At 37.3% G+C, this 21,090-nt stretch overlaps 1 protein-coding gene across 2 annotated transcripts in view; it reads right to left on the reverse strand.

Annotated features, from left to right (window-relative positions):
• The window catches only part of CNTN3 (contactin 3), a 358,137-nt gene that overhangs the window by 96,126 nt on the left and 240,921 nt on the right, over positions 1–21,090 (reverse strand). For both annotated transcript variants that reach the window (XM_526232.7, XM_054680802.2), the window contains 6 exons: positions 18,886–19,089; positions 17,578–17,680; positions 16,879–17,063; positions 13,269–13,405; positions 12,170–12,299; positions 9,593–9,743 (listed from right to left, as the gene is read on the reverse strand). In XM_526232.7, coding sequence (XP_526232.2) covers positions 9,593–9,743; positions 12,170–12,299; positions 13,269–13,405; positions 16,879–17,063; positions 17,578–17,680; positions 18,886–19,089 — 910 coding nt within the window. The remainder of the gene's footprint in view (positions 1–9,592; positions 9,744–12,169; positions 12,300–13,268; positions 13,406–16,878; positions 17,064–17,577; positions 17,681–18,885; positions 19,090–21,090) is intronic.

Consider the following 21,090-nt stretch of genomic DNA (forward strand, 5'->3'; position numbering starts at 1 on the left):
CTCCTGCTTCCCAAGGCTGAGACAGCATTTCTTCTCTCTGCTTCTTACTGGTTTAAAAGACCATGTGGCAAGAGTCTCTATAAACACCTTCACTAGAGGCAGGATGGAATGTCCAGTGTGCTCAGCCAGTCCTAGTTTACATGTGTTGTCTTGGAGGTAATTACTAACAGTGCCCCCTTTCCCTTCTAAAATGTCCCGGTTTGTTGAATAACTTCCATGGTCACCTTAATCGTATAGTCTATTCCACTGTAATTGATGGTTTAGTTATCCACATTCTAAACAGACTGTGGGCTTTTTGATGGCTCCTTGATGTCTCTTATTCATCTATGTATTCCCAGAGCCGGACATAATACCCAGTGAAAAATAACAATATGATAAATTAGAAAACAACATGGAGTACCTTCCTTCTAGGCAGGAGGCAGGGACATCAATCAATCTGGTTTTTAAAAGTGATGGCATCCACATATGAAATAAAATTCTCCCTGTGCTTCAAGGTTCAACAGTTAGAAATTCAAGTAAGATACAAAAGCAAAAGACTCACTGAGATCTCAGCTACATATCTGAGGATAGATTCACTGAAACTCACTGAGCTTGCACACCTACCTGATAGTTGCGAGGGAACAACTGTTTTGATGGGTAGACCACGGATGTAGAAGAAGATTAAAATAAAGTCAAGCTTTTTGGATGAAGGGGGCAGTGGAAGGCTGAGAGAGATGGGAGCGGCATTTTGAACAGTATGAAGAAAAGTGGACTCCACGGTGAGGAGAGGAGCCAGGTAGTGTAAGGGAAGGGGGAAGAGATGGAGACAGACACATTCCTTTGGCAAAGGAATCCCTGTTCTTCATTTAAAAGCTTGAGCCAAGGGGAAGTGCCACCTAAAACAGATTTGTTTGATAGTGACAGAGTTTCTAGACACATCTTTATCAAAGTGAGGCTGTGGCCACTAGGAGGGGCAATGACAGAAATGCTAAGTGGTCTTGGCTCTGATAGAATCATCCTGGTTATTTGCAAAAGTTTAGATTCTGCTTGTAAGTACCATCATCACATTACTCAGTGTTTCACAAATGGCAAAAGTGGCCAGTTAGGAGCATTTCTTGAGCTTTTAAACTCCTTTATGGAACTACTTGATCAGGGTGGAGATGAATGTAAAATTGCATGTAATTTTTAAAATTAAGGCATAGGCCGGGTGCCGTGGCTCACGCCTGTAATCCCAGCACTTTGGGAGGCCGAGACGGGTGGGTCACGAGGTCAGGAGATCGAGACCATCCCGGCTAACACGGTGAAACCCCGTCTCTACTAAAAATACAAAAAATTAGCCAGGCGTGGTGGCAGGCGCCTGTAGTCCCAGCTGCTCGGGAGGCTGAGGCAGGAGAATGGCGTGAACCCGGGAGGCGGAGCTTGCAGTGAGCCGAGATTGCGCCACTGCACTCCAGCCTGGGGGACAGAGCGAGACTCCGTCTCAAAAAAAAAAAAAAAATTAATTAATAAAATAAAATAAAATTAAGGCATAATTTAAATACAGTATAATACACCTTTTTCTGATGCACAGTTCTGTGCACTTTAACAGATGAATGCAGTCATGTCATCTCTCACAATCATGGGCTACAGCAGGTCCCTCATCCCAAAAATCCTTCTGTGTCCCTGACAGTCGACCTCTACACCCACTCCCAGCCTCTGGCAAGCAGTGATCACTTTTTTTTTTTCCCTAAAACTGCTCCTTTTTCAAAAATGTCATATAAATCCAATAATACAGCATATAATGCTTACTGCATTTTAATGCCAGCTTTTATCTGTGTGCAGGAAATACATTAAGATTGGGTAATATCTTTTAAAAACATTGCCTGGATTATAGTTATTCATATTTGGAAAAAAATTCACTCTTTCTTTAAAAGGCATTTAATTTTATAGTATTAAATGTTGCATAAAACATTTGAAATAATTTTAATGTGTTAATTAGAAGCAATGAGCCATTCTTTTACTTTTTTCTGACTGAGGTTATTGCAATAAAATATTTACTATTATAAGCAATAGCATTCAAATGAAGGACCCCATTTAAAAAAATAATTAGCTAGTATGTTTCAAGTACCACTAAGTGATAGAGATAAGTTAAATAATCTTTAAAATACACCAACTGGCTCTTTCTCACAAACCACGCCTGTTCTCATTCTCGAGGGTCTTTTTCAATGTTAGTTTCCTTAAAAGAGACAAAACATACAGTTTTGATTTGTCTCTTTTGGAAATAGGTGGATTTAAGTGAATGAATGAATGAAATAGCACAAAAACATTGACACCTGGTGAAATACTATTGAATACTGAAAAAGGCAGTACATTTTTGTTTATTCCAAAATGTTTCTTGCTGCAGGGAGAAAAAAAGCACAATAACTTTACCCAATATTGGATTGTATAATACCAATATAAAACAAACAAACAAAAAAAGCCAAAATAAGAAAAAGAAAAACCTTTACTCAATACTGAATGCCAGTAATTATGAAGTTTAGAATAGTTGAGCACCAGGTGACTTGGCATTTATTTAATAAATCAATCACTAAATCATTAAATGAGACTGTAACACAGTTCTCTCTACTGATAACTTGTATGTACGAGAGTTTCAGAGGCAAGCTGTACAGCCTCTACCATTTAAAGACATCTACCCTTCCTAGAAAGTGGTATCCACTACAATGGCTCAGCTACCATCTCCAGGCTCATGACACATAAATCTCTATTCTATAGCCTGAGTCTTTCTCCTATGTTCCAGATTCAGTCAACCTTTGTATGCACGGATATATCCAGTTGGTTTTTCAGTAGGTACTTCAAACTCAACCAATCCCAAACTGAACTTATCCTATTTGCCCTCATTTCTGCCATTTCTATAAGGTTCCCCGTCACACAGAATGGGTCTGCCATGCTCCCTGAATCCTAACCTGGAAATCTAGGATTTATCCTTGACTCCTGTCTTCTCTTCAAATCATGCCTCTAATCAACAGGTCTTGTTGATATAACATTTTCTCAAACTCCTCAAGGCTTCCCTTCATTCCCACTGTCATTTCTTTAGTTCAGACTGTAATACTGTTTTGCTCAGATAGGTGGATTGCTGCTAATGAGGGATCTTGCTTTCAGTCCTGGTACCACTTCAACCCATCTGCTGGTACCAGTGTTTTTGTTTTGTTTTGTTTTGTTTTGTTTTGAGACAGGTTCTCACTCTGTTGCCCAGGCTGGAGTGCAGTGGCAAGGTCTCGGTACACTGCAACCTCCAACTCCTGGGTTCAAGCAATTCTCATGCCTCAGTCTCCCCAGTAGCTGTGATTACAGAAGTGTGCCACCATGCCTAGCTAATTTTTGTATTTTTAGTAGAGATGCGGTTTCACCATGTTGGCCAGGCTGGTTTCAAATTCCTGGCCTCAAATGATCGATGTGCCTCGGCCTCCCAAAGTGCAGGGATTACAAGCATGAGCCACCGCACCCTGCTGGTCCTCTTTTTTAAACAGAAATTTAATCCTGTACATCTTCTACTTTGATTTTATTCTGTTGCATCCCAGTGCTTGTGGAATAAAGCCCAAATTCCTTAATTCGGTATACACTGTCATTGACAATAAGACCCCTGCTTACCTCTACTGCCCAATTCTCTCTGAACACTCCCCTCCATGGCACCTTAAAATGGAGGCCCATTGAACAATCAGTTACTCAAGTACCTGCTATGCTCTGAATATGTCCCTCCAAAATCCATGGTGAAACCTCATGCTCACTGTGATGGTATTAAGAAGGGGGGCCTTTGGGAAGTTATTAAGACATAGGGGTATAAGGTCAGTGCCCTTATAAAAGAGATTGAATGGAGCTGCCTTGCCCCTTCTACCATGTGAGGATGCAGCAACAAGGCCCCATCTATGCATCAGAGAATGAGCCCTCACCAGACTGGTGCCTTGTTCTTAGACTTCCCAGCCTCCAGAACTGTGAACAATAAACTTCCATTATTTATAAATTACCCAATCTAGTATCTTGTTATAGTAGCCCGAATGAACTAAGGCAGTACCCAAACCATGACTGGCCTCTGTACCTTTCCACATGCTATTCTTTCTTCCTGGAATACTCTTCTCCAACAAAAACCCCGGTCATCTTTCAAGTCCTGCTGCAGACATCACCTTCTCTAGAGAGCTTGTCCTGATCCCTAATTTGGAGATAAGAGCCTTCCTAGGTGATTCCCTGAATATCCCGTACTTTGCCAATTGAGTTTTATTGTACCTGTCCTGTTACCTGTCTGTATACCCTGAAAAGCTACAAACAATGGCATAGATGTATCTGATAAATAACAAATACCTAGTGCCTAGCATATAGTAGGTACTCAAGGTATTTGCAAATGTGAACTTAACTGTGAGAGCCCAGGAATCACTTTTTGCAGGATAAGCCTTTGTTATCTACTCATAGCAGCTTTTTGAAGACCTCTGTTGGGCAGTAATCCATTTACTACTCTAGCTTGAAATGCTCTCCATACTTGAAAGAAACAACTCTCATTTCTTCAAAGCGATTCTATAATTTAGGTGCCTCACTGACTGAGATCCACATGATCACGGCTGATTCATAATTGCAAAGCTGTTATTGTGCTGCTATAAAACTTTATAAACCAGGTGGATTATGATTATTTATTTATTTATTTTGAGACGGAGTCTCGCTCTGTCGCCCAGGCTGGAGTGCAGTGGCATGATCTCGGCTCACTGCAAGCTCCGCCTCTCGGGTTCACGCCATTCTCCTGCCTCAGCCTCCTGAGTAGCTGGGACTACAGGCACATGCCACCATACCCAGCTAATTATTTTTGTATTTTTTTAGTACAGACAGGGTTTCACCGTGTTAGCCAGAATGGTCTCGATCTCTTGACCTCGTGATCCGCCTGCCTCGGCCTTCCAAAGTGCTGGGATTACAGGCGTGAGCCACCGTGCCTGGCCGATTATTCAAATCTATTATACGATTTACACAGAAGGCACATTTATCAGTTTATCCAATTATTATTATTATTTTTAATAGAAGGAGTTTCCCTCTTGTTGCCCAGGCTGGAGTGCAGTGGTGCAATCTCGGCTCAACGCAACCTCTGCCTCCCAAGTTCAAGTGATTCTCCTGCTTCAGCCTCCCAAGTAGCTGGGATTACAGTCATGCAGCACCACGCCCAGCTAATTTTGTATTTTTAGTAGAGACAGGGTTTCTCCATGTTGGTTGGGCTGGTCTTGAACTCCTGACCTCAGGTGATCCACCCGCCTTGGCCTCCCAAAGTGCTGGGATTACAGGCGTGACCCACTGCACCCGGCCTCAGTTTATTCAGTGCTTAAGAAAAGTATTTAATCCTTTGATTGTCTTCTGATTTAGACCTTGAATGATACATATATAGAATATTGGCTTAATCAAAATGTATTTGCTGCCAGTGGCCTCTATGTTAGGCTAGAGAAAGCTTTCATCTTTATCATAAGTTTCTTATTCACCGACAAGTCCAAATTAACCACTTAAAAAAACTAAAAAATCAAATACAGTTCAAATTTTGTCATAAATATCCCATTAAAAAATTGTCTTCTATTCTTTAATGCACCAATGAATTCATTTCTCCTTCAAATAAGATTGAATCTGCATTTTTAAAGTTGTAACAATGCATGATCTAACAACCACAATAAATCTACCATTTAATGTGTTTTTCTGATTTGGCTGAAGCCTGCAGACCAAGTTAAGAGGGATGGATATGGGGCTTTCGTTGCCAAGTGATGACTGCGGCCACTCTGATTTCCCATGGACTTGGAGAAGGTTCAAGTCCGCAACTTGTTCGATAATTGCTTCTAGCAGGCTTCTCCCTAAGCATCAAGGCCCTGGCTCATCAGTGTTTTTTGCTGTCCAAAAAGATAAAAACAAAATTCAAACCACAGATCTAAGGAGGATTGGAACACCATGGACCTCTCTTAAATATGTTCCCTCTTTTTAAGGATATCTTCATATATGAAAGCTTATGATCTGTACGGGAGATATTAGAAATATATCATACAAAGCAGAGTGTCAGAAGGCTTGAAAGGGATAGAGAACTAACTTTTATTACCACGAGACACTGCTGGGTTAGCAATTATTTTCCTCTCTCTCCTTAAAAACACAATCTCAATTTTTTTTATTGGGTGCATTCCCGTCCATAAAAAAAAAAAAAAATTCTGTATTTCCCAGTTTCTCTTGCAGTTAAATGTGGCCAGGGCATGAATTTCTGATTAGTATGGTATAAGGAAGAGTGTTGTATGGGACTTCTGGGAAGACTCTTAAAGGGAAGGAAGTGTATTCTTTTTTTTTTTTTTGATTCATTTATTTATTTATTTATTATACTTTAAGTTTTAGGGTACATGTGCACATCGTGCAGGTTAGTTACATATGTATACATGTGCCATGCTTGTGCGCTGCACCCACTAACTCGTCATCTAGCATTAGGTACATCTCCCAATGCTATCCCCCCCCCTCCCCCTACCCCACCACAGTCTCCAGAGTGTGATATTCCCCTTTCTGTATCCACGTGATCTCATTGTTCAATTCCCACCTATGAGTGAGAATATGCGGTGTTTGGTTTTTTGTTCTTGCGATAGTTTACTGAGAATGATGGTTTCCAATTTCATCCATGTCCCTACAAAGGACATGAACTCATCCTTTTTTATGGCTGCATAGTATTCCATGGTGTATATGTGCCACATTTTCTTAATCCAGTCTATCATTGTTGGACATTTGGGTTGTGTATTCTTATTTCTACCTTCCTCCTTGCTGTTGCCTGGGATGTCACTGGGAGGCCGGCACAAAACAGTGGTTTTGGTTCATGAGTTGAGAGTGGTGGGACAGCAAGACAGCAGGGCCTGCATCCCTGCCGAATGGAGAGTCCAGGTAGCCTTGACTGTCAGCCTTCACAGTGACCAACCAACCAATGAACGGCCAACCAACAAACAAAAAAATTCTTTTTCAGCCACTTTTACTTTCAAAATTTTATTTATAACATGATCTCATTCTTATAGATCGGTATATGTATATGTACAAATATCAGGCTAAATCCTGATTTTGCAGTGACTATGTAAGGAAGGATATATTATCTCTATATTATGGAAGAGGAAACGGAGGTTCAGAGGTATTACATAGCTAATCTAATGACACTAAATTTTTGTGTTCAAAAATCTTCGAACACAAAAATGTCAGCAGTTCTAAAGGAAGAGTTAACTTCCAGCATAGTCAAAATTAAATAGTTTGTGCCACGAATCTAAACTTGTATTAAGTATAGGTTAAAGTATTAAGTGGCTAAATCAGAAATTCCAGGTTAGATCCTGGAACTTACACACTTTTACCAGCACCATCGCTATACAATGTGGATATAAATATCTCCTTGTGTATCACTAGCTAAATCTCTTAATCCTTTTATCCCCTTTAAAAATTAAGATTAAAAGCCTCTACCTACTATATTTGCTACTATGAGGACAAGTTGATTTAGCATTGTACAAAGCATTGATATCCATGGGAAATAATCTCTATTTAATTCACGTATATTATTGAATCGATTAAAAAATTTTTGAACACAAAAATGTCATCAGCTCCATATGAAGAGTTAACTTCTAGCATAGCCAAAATTAACTAGTTTGTGCCACAAGCCTGTAGTTGTTTAAACTGGCTTACAAAATCAAACTGCAAATCACTAATTAACCTCCTGTTCCAGAAATCTATTCTGTGCAGCCAAGCATTTGGTTGGATTATGGTGAACCACTCAATTCACAATTTTATCTTGTCATCCTGCTGTGTCTGCCTTTTAATGAAGGCATCTTCGGCTAAATACTGGAGGAACTGCAGATTGTGCTGTTGTAACCAACTTGTCTAAATATACCTTTGGGCCTATAATCTAAAAGCCGTTCAACCTGGTCATGTGCAATCTGATGCTGTGATATTTTAGAAAAGCAAATCCACATTTCTTGGCCCAAGGTTTTATTGTTTGTTTGTATTCCTTTCATTTCCAAAGTAATAATTTGGACTCTATGACTTCAATGGCTGAGACCACCTCAAAGATTCTGGGCTCCCTGTACAAAATGTGGCACTGATAAAGCTTAGTGGTTATATCCTAGAGTCAAACAGAATGGCTCCCAATCCTGGCTATGTGACTTCAGGCAAATTAATTCCACTAAGTTTCTGTTTTTTCATTAGCTGCAGAAATATTTAAAAGTGATAATTCACTTAGTGTTCTGTGTTAAGTTTCCTATTGCTGTTATAAATGACCACAAACCTGATGACCTAAAACAACATCAATTTGTTCTCTTACAGTTCTGGAGGTCAGAAGTTCAGTATAGGTCTCACTGTGCTAAAATCAACATTCAGAAGGGTTGTGTTCCTTCTGAATCTGGAATCATTTTGTACTCATTCAGGTTGTTGGTGGAATTCAGCCTCTTGTGGTCATGGAACCGAGGTCCCTGTTTTCTTTACTGCTGGCCCCTTCCCTCATCTTCACAGCCAGCAACACTCATCAGAGTCTTTCTCAGGCTTCAGGTCTCTCCTGCCTCTTCTGTGATTATCACAGCTCTCTGACCAATCCTTCTGCCTTCCTCTTCCTCTCTTAAGGGCTCAGGTGATTACTTTGGGCCCACCCAGATACTCCAGGATAACCTCCTTATTTTAAAGTCAACTGCTAAGACTTTAGTTCCATCCTTAATTCTACCTTCAAATTTAATTACCTTTTGCCATGTAATATAACATAGTAACAGGTTTCTAGGATAAGGAGAGGGATGCTTTGGGGCCAATTATTCTGCTTATCACAAGCTCTGAGCATAATCCCTGGCAATAAACACTCAATAAACTGTAATAATAAATAATAAATATATAGTAAATTTATAATAGATAAGCAGCAGTAACAGCCAATACTTACGCTTACTTTCTGGCAGGTGTTTACCTAAGTGCTTTATTAATATTTATGTACTTCATGCACATAACAATTCTTGACATTAGGTGTGAACTATTATCACTCCCACTAACAAATAAGGGAATGAGGCACAGAAAGATTAGGTCACAGCACTGAGCAAGTAAAGGCAAAAATGAAGATTTGAATCCAGGTGGTCTAGCTCCAGAGTCTGTGCTTTTCACTAAGCCCATCCTGCTTCTTCATCTCAGTGTGATAATTACAGCCAGGAAATCAGGGATGCCTTTGTTTAAACTAAATACCAGTCATGCTAAATTATTTGAGTATAGGATAACGGCAATATTTGTATTTCTTTGGCATGTGCTGTTATTATACATCCTTCTCTTCTTTGTCCTGGGATGTGGATCTGCTTCTGGGACCAACATTCCTTCATCATTCTGGTTGAGTCTTCCCAGCGATTCAGGAAGAAAATCCTTGTTAAGAGAAAGTATTCTATGTGGGAAGACCTTGGATATATTTTCTGTGTTTAGATTTCAAAAAACTGAATACTCTTACGAAAGTATTAAAGAACAAAAATACTACTATTTTAGTTCTTAAAGATCTCACATGCTACTGAAATGCTATTTTGTTTCATTTCATATTTAAAACCTATGTTGATATCAGTATGGAAAGTGAGAGGAAAGTAAATGACCACTTTTCTGGACATCAGAATACCTTTCATGCTCCTGCACGCTCACATCCCCCTTCTTCCAGGAAGAGCGTGCCCTTGGGGAGGCTCTGGGTTTACAATCCAAGCTGACCAGGCTGCCCACCTGCACCTGAACCAACTTCTTCATTGGATTCTTTGAAAAATCTGGAGCAGAAGCTGAAAGGCAAGAAAGGAGAGAAGGAGAGGTGGATAATTTACAAAACTTCTTGTCAATTTCAAAGGTCCACTTTTACAGTTTTAAAAGTTGTCTTTACATTCAGGGTGTCAGTGCTTGATTTACTTGGCTTATTGTGTGCCACACACAGGATAATTCATGTTATTATGTTTTCTAGCAAGTCTAAATCGTGAGACAATTACTTTATACAGCAATGTTTAGTTTATGGTGAAGATTCAAAGTAGCTCAATCATGTGTTTATTAAATGAAAGGAAAACATTTGGTATAGAATGTTTTTAAATGTTAGCTCCACGAAGACAGGAATAGGGTTGTCTCTCTTGCTAACCTTTAGGACATAGCACTTGGTACAGTGCCTAGCATTCAACAAAGCTCAGCAAAACTTTGAGAACAGAGGCTAAGCACTGAATTAATATTCTCATACATATGCATGTATCAAGTTCCACGATAAAATGTTCAAATTGTTAGGTTGAACTTCCAAACTGGGGAAAAATAATATTACGCACATATTATTTTAAATGCTATAATATTGCATGAAATATAATAATGTGTAGAAAATATTACATTTGCTAATAATACATGGGATGTTAATCCTGAAACAACACTTGAACATTTAAGATACATAATATTGTATCATTGGAATGAAAGGGTATGTTAATAAAAAAAAAATCACTCTTCCTTTTACTGCAAATGTGAAAAACATTAAAAACCTACTGCATTTCCCAAATAGCTAATGCTGTGTCTTATGGCAAATCCAAGTGAATACAATTTATTTATTTGATTAGTGGAAATCTTAGAGTGAATCATATTACATAATTATACATGTGATTGTGGTAAAGAAAACATGGTATCCAGAGGTTGTTGGCCTTAAAAATTAAAAATCGTAAAAGAGTGATTTTTGTTAAAACAAAAACTTGTTTATATTTGAATACAATCTTTTGTTTACGCACCTCGTATTTCTTCATACACAACAAGCCCACACAGTACATTGAGTAGGACTCCACCCATTTTAAAGATGGATAAACTATGGCTCATCAGCTTAATTTATTGCAGTATAATTACAGTCTTTCAAGTTAAGACTTATATGCAAACTCCTCCCTCTTTTTGTCATAATATGCTACTTCTCTGTCATGGATAACAGCAGCCAGATTTTCAGTTGATCATCCCTCCAGGCATCATTCCTCCTGGTACAGATGATGCATTTCTAACTGCCAGGCACTAGAGATGAGAGAGCCCATTAAAGCAGGGTTTTTTCAATCCCTCTTGACATATAACATTTTGGGCTGGATAATTATCTTTTGTGAGAAGCTATTTTGTGCACTGTAGGATATTTAGCAGCCTCTCTGTCCTTCACCCACAATATGCTAATACCACACACTGGTCCTCTACCTCCCCACACCAACCAAAAATATCTCCAGACATTTCTAAATTTCCCTCAGGGCAAAATTGTCCCTGGTTGAGAAACACTGACTTAAATCATGCAGGGCCTTATCACTTGCTGACCATATGGATTGGTTCAGAAACAAGTATTAACCCAAATCAGGCTATATGGGGCCAATGGCATGCAACACTTTGACTTCCCTTTGAGCAATTAAGACAGCCGTCTTTCTTCCACTGGAATGACTGTGGTAATAAATTCATTTTGTTGGGAAACATCATATAGAACCTGATAATGGTGATGATATTTGAACAGTGGACCAAATTATGCTGAAATCCAAATTCTCCATTTTAATAACATGGACTGATCAGCAAGCCCTCCTGCTCCTCTTCCCCTCCTCCCTTCCTTCCATTCATTTGTGCTATGCTACACTATGCCATGGTGTTTTGCTTGGATTTTCAATCATTTGTAATGTAAATATTCTTCTGGACAATTGCTTTAAACATGATAGAACATTTTCTTTTTCTCTTGTACCTAAAGTACAAGAAGAAGATCATCTATAATTTCAAGCAGTGGAGCCTTGGACAATGAAAGCCTCAATGTATCCAATGTGTCAAGCTTCTAACAGAGCCACTAAAGGCAAAGGCAACTCTTTTGAATCAAATACGATTGATTCAAATTTTGGTATTTGCTATTACGGACCAGCAACGGGGAACACCAAAATCACTTATTCTCCTAAAAAGCTTTGCTTAGTTGGTAATATTGGAGGTGGATAAGGATATCTTATGCCAATATTTGATTCCTACTGTCGATTAACTTAACCCTTAGTCCTCAATTCTGGCCATAATTGCTGTTTTTCCTTAGAAACTGTTAAAAGGTATGCCTTGATTAGAAACTGAATGATCGTGTTGTAATACTGTAGATATTATTAGATGTAGGAACCTAATGTGAAAAGTAAATATTACTGCTTCTGGAAACAATGAAGGATTTAAGACAAAAAATTAAGAAAAGAGCAGAGAAAATCAGTCTTACCAACAACTTTGAGCTCAGCACTGGAATAAACAAGGCCATGTTTGTTTTCTGCTATGCATTGGAACATGCCAGAATCAGTCACACTTAGATTTGATATAGTAAGGGCACCATTTTCTATCTGTGTTCTCTCCTAGATGATAATAAAAATATCTTTCATATAAACAAACATACCACTTTAGAATAAAAATGAACTGACTATCATTTCACTCACACATAAACTTCCTGCATTTTTCTGAGAGTATTAGACAGGATGGCCTGAAATTTAACCTTTTCCTTATTTTAAATGTGAAAGACTAATTTACACAATAGCTACACATTAGAAATATGAATTAACATCCTTCAACCCAAAAGTATATCATAAAATAGATAACAAAGCAGAGGTAAAATATGCAACCACTTCACTTTTTCCCCTACAGTTAAAGTTTCTTAAAAATGTACCATGACTTTAAAAAATGTTTTATGAGGTTAATTTTTATCCCATCAGTTGGAAATGTTTCCACTATGTCTTTTCAAATCATGCAAGTTAAAAACATTATAAAATCTGTGGATTAGAAAGGTTTCTGGGAAACACATATATTTACCAGAGTTTCTAGGTAGTATGAAAGGTTGGGTATGGAAACTGAAAGAACACAATTGACTTAGTATACAAAAAAAGGGCAAAAATTACATGGCTTGAGAAGGAGAGTGATGGAGAAAATAAGTACTTACATAACAAGGTAACCAAGTAATAGATACATTCATTCTCCAGAGGCCACACCAAGTTGTCAAACAGGAAAAGGAAATTATATCCTAAATTTGATTAAAGTAAGGCCTTCTCTAATTTCAATACCAAAAAAACAGTAGATTATTTTACAGACTAAATTCACACCATGACTTCTTCCCAGTGAAATGCCATGCTGAAAAGCTCTCCTCACTGGCAGACTGGGTACTTGATTTGGTATTTTTCCTCCTGTACCACTGCTTAGAAGTAAAGGAAAGTGTGCAAACTCAACAGTTTATTTTGGGACTAGGGACTAAAGAAAGCATTTGCTAAACACCAAGTGAGGAAAGGGTGGATTTACCAGGCCTCTAAACCCATTTTAGGTCCATGTTACCTTACCTCTAGCACTAGGGCTGCTCCATTTTTCAGCCATCGGTAGGAAGGCTTGGGCTTGCCGCTCGCCCTGCATTCCCAATAAAGACTGTCCTCCACGGCTATTTCCACATCCTTTATGAGTTGAACCCAATGGGGCTTTGCTTCAATGAAAGAAAAGGGAGAAGAAAAGAAATGTAAACCACCCAGCAAATAAAATGTATTTATTATTTTATTATCTTACCTGGATTAATAGAAATGGACATGATAATGAGTAACAGATTGAAGTGAGAACAGAGGCTAGAATTATATTTTATTCACTAAGTATCTACTCATTGGCTGTGTGAAACGTTTCTACATTTGAGGATGGAAGTTGCAATCTGTTATTTCCTAAGGCAAATTAATTATGCTTTCTCTATTTTCAAAATTCTGAGCACTGTACTATATTATTTAGATATCTATTAGTAGACAGTAATACAGGTACACAAAACTGATTTTGTTTTCCAAGTGTATTTTTGAATCATGAGATCACAACTGATGATGACTTAATAAGTGAATGACAGCATATATTGTTCTTAATTATGAACTAAAAATTAACATCCATAGGAGAGAAACTTCTACAGCCGAGCAAAAAATATTTTCCACAAGTTAGAAATAACTTAATTAAATACAAACCAGTGAGCATCTTAAGAACCTCTGAGTGAATTAAGATCAAAGCAGGAAAAGATGGATAAGTTGGTTCAACTTCAATCATGTGATTTTTTGCCAGAAAAAGAAGTAACTGATGCAACTTTAAATTATGTATGCAAATAAGTTCAATCAAGTGGATTTATCATTTTCAACTTATGCTTTAGAGGGTATTTGGAAAATTCATTTTACAGATGAAAGCATCGTACCACTTACAATGAAAGTCACTTACTATATACAGTATATCCAGCCAAGTCTCAGCTTGTGTTTTAAATCCAAAACTGGGAGGTGAGAAGTCTTACTGGTTTCACATTGCATTATGCATGTGATGTGTACTGTGGGATTCACATTTGCATCCTCCATATGGAGAAACAGTTTATCTATTTCTATTTAATTGCAACCATGGGAAGATTTGTCTTTCCATTTCTAGCTCATAAAATTACTTTTTTATAAATGAAACTGAAAAGAAACTATGGTTATTTAGCTTTTACAGAAAATGTATTGGTCTAAGTTTTCTCTTTTATGTGTGTGTGTGTGTGTGTATATATATATATATATATAACTTGCTCAGTATGAAGTGTAGTTCAGTACCAAATCACTTCTCTCTATATTAAAACACATTTTCTTCTTCTTTCAGGAATGATCAGCCTGAGATGGAACATGACTGTGAATAGACTCACACATCAGCCTCTTATAGAGACCCGAGTTTCTAAAAAAAAAAAAAAAAATCCCACAAGCTTCCCATAGTAATACTCTTCTCCAAATGGGAGGATAATTCGCTGGACTAAAAAATCCTGAAATCATAACTGCCACATCAATTCTGATTTCTCCCTTTATTCCATCATATGAGATGCAAATATTCTATAGACTATTTTTTACATGAAATATTAGAGCAGATAACCAGAGAACTACATGGCCTCTACTTAATATATTGATGTTAAACAGAAATTGTAAGGCAACTTCCATGAAATGCTTTATGCCATTAATTTCTGATTTATTTTTTAGGTGTGTATCATATTACCTACACAATGGACTAAAGCAATAGTCTACCTCTTTTACTAAGTATAGCAGACACTGTTGGTTTTCTATTGTGCATTCATTTCCTCTCTTCCTTATTCCTAAAATAACACCAATTTTTAATTCAGTTGTCCACTCTTCCATCACCTCACATTGTCTATAGAAACATGACATTATTCTCTGTTCCAAAGTGAAGCACTTAATTGTCTAATCTAATTTTTCCTTGCCACTGATTGGTTTAGGAATGAACATGTAGCCAGTGAGGTTTGAGGAGAGGACTTCTAGATGTTTTGGAGAAAGGAAGGATGAGTAACAACTGATGTGCTAGTCACTGCTGGCAGCCATTTTGTGATCATAATGGAAACTAACATGCAGAAAAAGGAAAAAAAAATAGACAAGGGCAGAAAAAGTAATCACAAAGAAACTGGGTCGTGGCCTGACGATAAGGTAATTAAATGACAATTTAGCTTTGGATTTCCTCATCATATGAAGCATACAATTGTTTATTATGTATACAGGGTTTCTGTTATATAGAGCTAAAAATATTTCTACTAAAACATTAATACATTTGGAATATCCTGTGTGTTCCCATAATGGTCACTTCTTATCCTAGATCAAGTAGTGGTTGCGCAGAAAGAAGGAACTAAGCTAGAGTATGAGAAAAGGTTACTTGCTTTGTTGGGGCCTTAGAGCTGGACAGTCACATGGGTTAAGTGCTTGCTCCCTCACCCCCTATTTCCATAGAATCCTAGGAACCCAAAGACCTTGAAACCTGGGTAAGTTCTGTGCTATATACATTCTAAACTAATCAAGCAACAAGATGGGAGAGTTACAAAACAGAATGACTCATGCTACCAAACAATGCCTCCATTTTGTTTCTGACAGATCCTAAAATCTTACAATATAATAACAAGTGTTAATCATGCCAGAAGTAATGCACTGGTAGACTTCATATTTTTCAAGGCGGGGTGTCATAAGACCTACAATTTTAGTATTTGCCTTTGTAAACTTTTCTTCCTTGCAACATGCACATATGCTATCCAAGGACGTGTTGCAAGATGTTTCAATTTCCAAATTCTAAAATAAATAGAATATAATGCAATTTACCTTTTACAAGAGTGGTCAATTCCCACTAGTTTTGCAATGTTTCTAATGATTAAAGTGCAAATATATATTCACTGAGCTGAATATATATGTCTCCATATATTTTATAAGTCCATTTTGTAAAATTATATATTTATTCTAAGTCATGTTTTCATCAAAAACCTGGTTTTCTTTAAATAAGAGGTTTGAAAAAAGTTTCAAAAAAAGGCAATCTAATTTTCCTACAAATAGACTCTAAATAAAGGTGACATTATTATTCTTTCCTTACCCAAATTGAGCAGTACATCAAATAAAAGTGATTGCAAATTAAAGGCAGCAAACAGAGTACAGATACATTATTGGAAGGGATAGAATAACCCTGAAGAACTCAACAAGAGCCAGAGTTCATGTGGTTTGTTTAATACAGTAATTGCAACTTTTCCCAAAAGGCAGTTTTTTTTTTTTCTCTTTAGTAGAGGTAACAAAGAAAGATACAAAACCTGTTTCTAGAGGAGAAGACAGACAGAAAAGAGATCTCTCTCTAATGTGTTTAAGTGTGTGAGAGGTTATTCTTAGGAAAAAAATATGAAATATTTTATCTTTGCATGAATCATTTTAAAATGCAAAATGAATATATTATGTCGCCAACTTCATTACAAAAATTTATTTCTTTTTAATTCCCCCTATGATCAATGTTTATCATCACTTAACAAAATGTTGAACAAAATGTTTAACCAACAAGTGGAACATTGGGATTCTGCTATAATCTCTCACCCCTAAATAACAACCATATTTTATAGATGAGAAAGTAAAAGCTAAAAACTCCAATTTGCCCAAAGCAGATGCTCACCATAGTAAGTGAGACGCCCTCTGGCAACATTTTTTCCTCGTGAATTCTCAGCAATGCATTCATAGGAACCTGCATCTTCCTGTTGGAAGTTGGGGATTTCAAGCACACCACTGAACTTCCTTAATTTAATTTTGCTGGAAAATGGCAGCCCATCACTTCTTCTCCAATTAATCTGAGGTATGGGACTAAGAAGAAAATCGTCAAGTTGTCTGCTATTGTCTGGAAGCCTTTTCAACTTGAGAAAATAAAGCTTCTAAGATTGAACAAGAAGGCACAGGATTTTAAATGCAGAAAACCACTTTCAATGGTCAATTATATAAACCTGATAAAAAGATTTAACTTAACTCTTTAAGTTGATATTTTAATAAAATAAACTGCATTTTTCTTGACATGATTTCGAGAAAAAAGCCTAATACAGACCCACTATATTAGATTACAGCAAATGAACAAGAAAAAAAAAAACCCACCAATTTATTTTATGAAATTAGGCAGGCAGAGTAATTTTCTTCAAACCGACTTTGAATATTAAAGTTTCAAACTCAATTTTATATGTGTATTTCCCCTGCATTTTGTTTTTCCTTTGCCTCAAAATGAAAGTAAATTTTAGAAAATAAAAAAGAAGAGTCTTTCAAAAACCATCCTGATTTCTTATAGCAACCTAATATTTCAGCACATAGGAGTAAATGTTATAAAACTTACTTTCCAAGGGCAAAACATTCCAATTTCACAGTCGAACCTTTAGCTGCTGGAAGAGTTTCTGGAAACTGAACTTCTATTTTAGGTTCATATTCACCCATCACACCTATAAATCCACAATATAAAGTTAATCGTTTCAATATTTCCTTTAGAATTGCCTCGTTTTTCTTAAATAAAACTTTCTTTTGCTCCCATTTTGAACCAGCTCTTCTAGTGATTTCAATTAAATAAAATTTAGTCTATGCAGCTCAGATTCCCTTTTAACAGCCATCAAGTTGTTGATGAAACAGATTTTTTTCTTTAATAATGTTTTTAGTGGTGCTTTTTAGCCTCTAACAAAATATCCAGAGCTTTAAAAAACCTGAACTAACTTGGGTCAAACATGCAATATTAATAAACATTTAAGAACTTTGGATTTGCTGATTCATAGGTTACCACGTACAGAGCAGTTCCAAGAAAACCACTGAGCCTTTACATTACACAAAATGGGAGGCTTTGAAATTGTGTATTCAATTTTGACATTGCTAGTCAAACTGAAATATATAATATATTATTGCTTCCTGAAATTTCCCTAAAGAACAAAAATTATGGCAGGGAATTTACTTAATGATACCCTAGTAGCAGAGATACCAATCTTAAACTTATTAAATGGCTCCCTGGAGTTAAGAAACAATGACTTAATAAATGGGAAAGGTCAAATTCAATTATAACTGACTGGAAAAAAGTGCTTCAATGCTTTGTGGTCATAGCATTATGCTGTATCAGATATGGTTTTGTGTAAATGGGTCAACTACCCAGGCTTACGGATCTGCTTCCTCGGCAGCTCATAGACTCCCCTTAAATGGCCATCAAGGTGTTGATGAAACAGATATTTTTCTTTAATGGTTTCTTTAGTGATGATATTTAGCCTACAACAAAATATCCAGAGCTTTAAAAACCTCAAGCTGGCAAAAGTCAGGATAGGTGACTTCATGGGAGTGCAACCCAAGCCCCGGGCTCAGAAGGGTCTCATGCTTGGTATAAGTCTTTGCCATTGCTGTCTTAAAATTCTTAATGATTTTTGAACAAGGGGCCACTCATTTTTACTTTGCACTGGTCCCTGCAAATTATGAAGCTTCCCCTGGGTAAGAATTATGCATAAGGACTATGAGTTATCAAATCATTTTTGTCACTGTACTCATAAAATAGTCTGTGCCAAAAAACATGAAGTGACAATTCTTCTAGATGTACTTTTTACATTTTCCCAATTGCTTTTGTTTGCAGCCTCAGCACCATTTACTCTCAGAAGTGCACTTGAAGAAGTTTCATTACCATCAGAACGTAGCACCAAAGGAGTTGGAGAGCCCAGCACTCGGGCATTTGTCACCATACTTGTCACCACACATGTGTAATTTCCCACATCAGACGGCTCCACCTTAGATATGTAGAGGTGCCCTGTCTCCTGGGAGACAAATCTCCGACTATCTTCTTCAACAAACGATGGGTATTCATTGAAGATCCAAGCATATGACAGTTCTAATAAAATTGTTGAAGAGAGAAAGAAATTCCATCATTAAGGACAGTTTTCCATTGTGTCCTTAACGTATCTATACAAACATCAACTTTACTTCCAAGTAGTGCTGAGTGTTTTTGTTGCAGGCCATGAAAAGAAGCAGTTAAGTGAAATAACTCTCAATTTATTCTTTATTATTATAGAGGACACCGTTGATTAGCATCCTGGTGGGAGCAATATTATTACTGTCATAATATCTCTGCTTCAGACACCTTCTAACAAGCTTCTCTGGTCTTGCTCAGTTTTAATTCATATCTCCATCCTGCCTCTACCATGATATTTCAAAATTAACAATCTAATCATGTCAATTCCTGACATCAAACTTGGCGAAGTTCTTTAACCTCTCAGGCATCATGCAAAATTGCTTAACCTGAATATGAGGCCCTTCATGGTTAAGGTCCTGCTCAAAACCTTAGCCTCTGAGAAGCCCCATGCTCTCTTTTGTCCCTGAGTCTTTTGCACATGCTGCTTCTGGGGCCTACAACTCCTGTTGTCTCTGTCCTGTCTTTGGCTTTCTCCACTTTCAACACCAACCGCATTCTTTGAGATAACCTTCAAATGGTTTTCAAAGCTTGGTTCCAACATCAGGAATCATCTCCTCAAGTGAACTCTCCCTTAATCCTCCTTCTCTGGGTTGATGCTCCTATACAGAGTAATTCTAAGCTTATTTCAACTAAAACGCTTATCAGTATGTAACATTCTGCTTACTTGTCTGTCCTCCTCTCACTTGTTAAACAAGCGACGTTAGTTTTTATTTCACCTGCCCTTCCCCCTCCTCCAAATTAGCAAAATGAAACACTCAAAGGCACTTAGTAGGGCCTCAATAAAGATTCATGGAGTTAGTTAAGGATACAATTATGCTACTGACTAACATCTATGTAAAGTACAGTATGAGAGTTTTCTTGAACTTTATGGCCAAGGTGAATCAGTTTTCTGCAAAGGAACCATTCTTCTTCTCTTTTATGATAATGAGGGCTAGATAATAATATGCCACTTTGTTCTGGAGGCCCAGGTTGTTTGGCGCCAAGTTGAGATTTAAGCACAGTTACTGTGGTTGGCTTATTGGCTTCCTGCTTTCCTAAGCCCTATTTTCTCTTAGTTGCATTAACTCTACTGTATTGATTCATTACTGTAGTGCTTTCCCAATAGAGTTTAAAAAAAAATTTTGGAAAACATGGAATCAAAATAAATTTAATGAATAACAAGTTTAAATATATTTAAGAGATAATTCCTATGGTGAAGGTCTTTCTTTTTGGTAAAGGGAGCAGTAAATCAATATGCAAATAACAATGAGATAAGGAGAAGGGTTAGATGAGAGCTCCCATGAGTTTCAGAGGAAGGACAGGTGCCATTCTTTCATGGCTGAAGAACAGGCCTTAAAGGACAGGAGAACACCCCAACAAGCAGGGATAAAAGCACTCCAAGTAGAGTGAAGAACATGAGAAAAGGCCAGCAGAGAAGAGAACATGCTAAAGGACCTAGAAGAAATAAAACATGATGACTAATTCCCATTCATTCACAATGCAAATGCAAATGCTTGATGTTTCCAAAAATTAGCAAGCCAATTGCAAATTATACAGACATCCAGAAACATTGGTTTTAACCTCAAACTGATCTTTAAATCATGCTGTCATATTGGTATAATGTTTCATGAAATTTCAGTCAGTCATGTGATAAGTTGTGAGCTCTAAAGTCACTTATCGGGTTGTATGAAACAAATGCATCTCAAACATTATGGTTATTCTCAGGCCTATCCTGATGATGCTTTTCTCTTGCAATAGTATTGAATAAACCATAGAGGAAAATAATACTAGCAAGGTAGGTTGAGTTTGTTCTGCAGTTGTTAAAACTGGCAGCTGTTGCAGCAAGAGCCCTTCAGGGTCTTCCTGCTGCTCCGGCAACCTCACTTTGCAGTAAAGGAGGGAAAGCAATCTTTCTCTGCTTTCCAAAGTGTTCCACACATG

Source organism: Pan troglodytes, chromosome 2, assembly GCF_028858775.2.
Source record: "Pan troglodytes isolate AG18354 chromosome 2, NHGRI_mPanTro3-v2.0_pri, whole genome shotgun sequence".
Lineage (NCBI taxonomy): Eukaryota > Metazoa > Chordata > Mammalia > Primates > Hominidae > Pan > Pan troglodytes.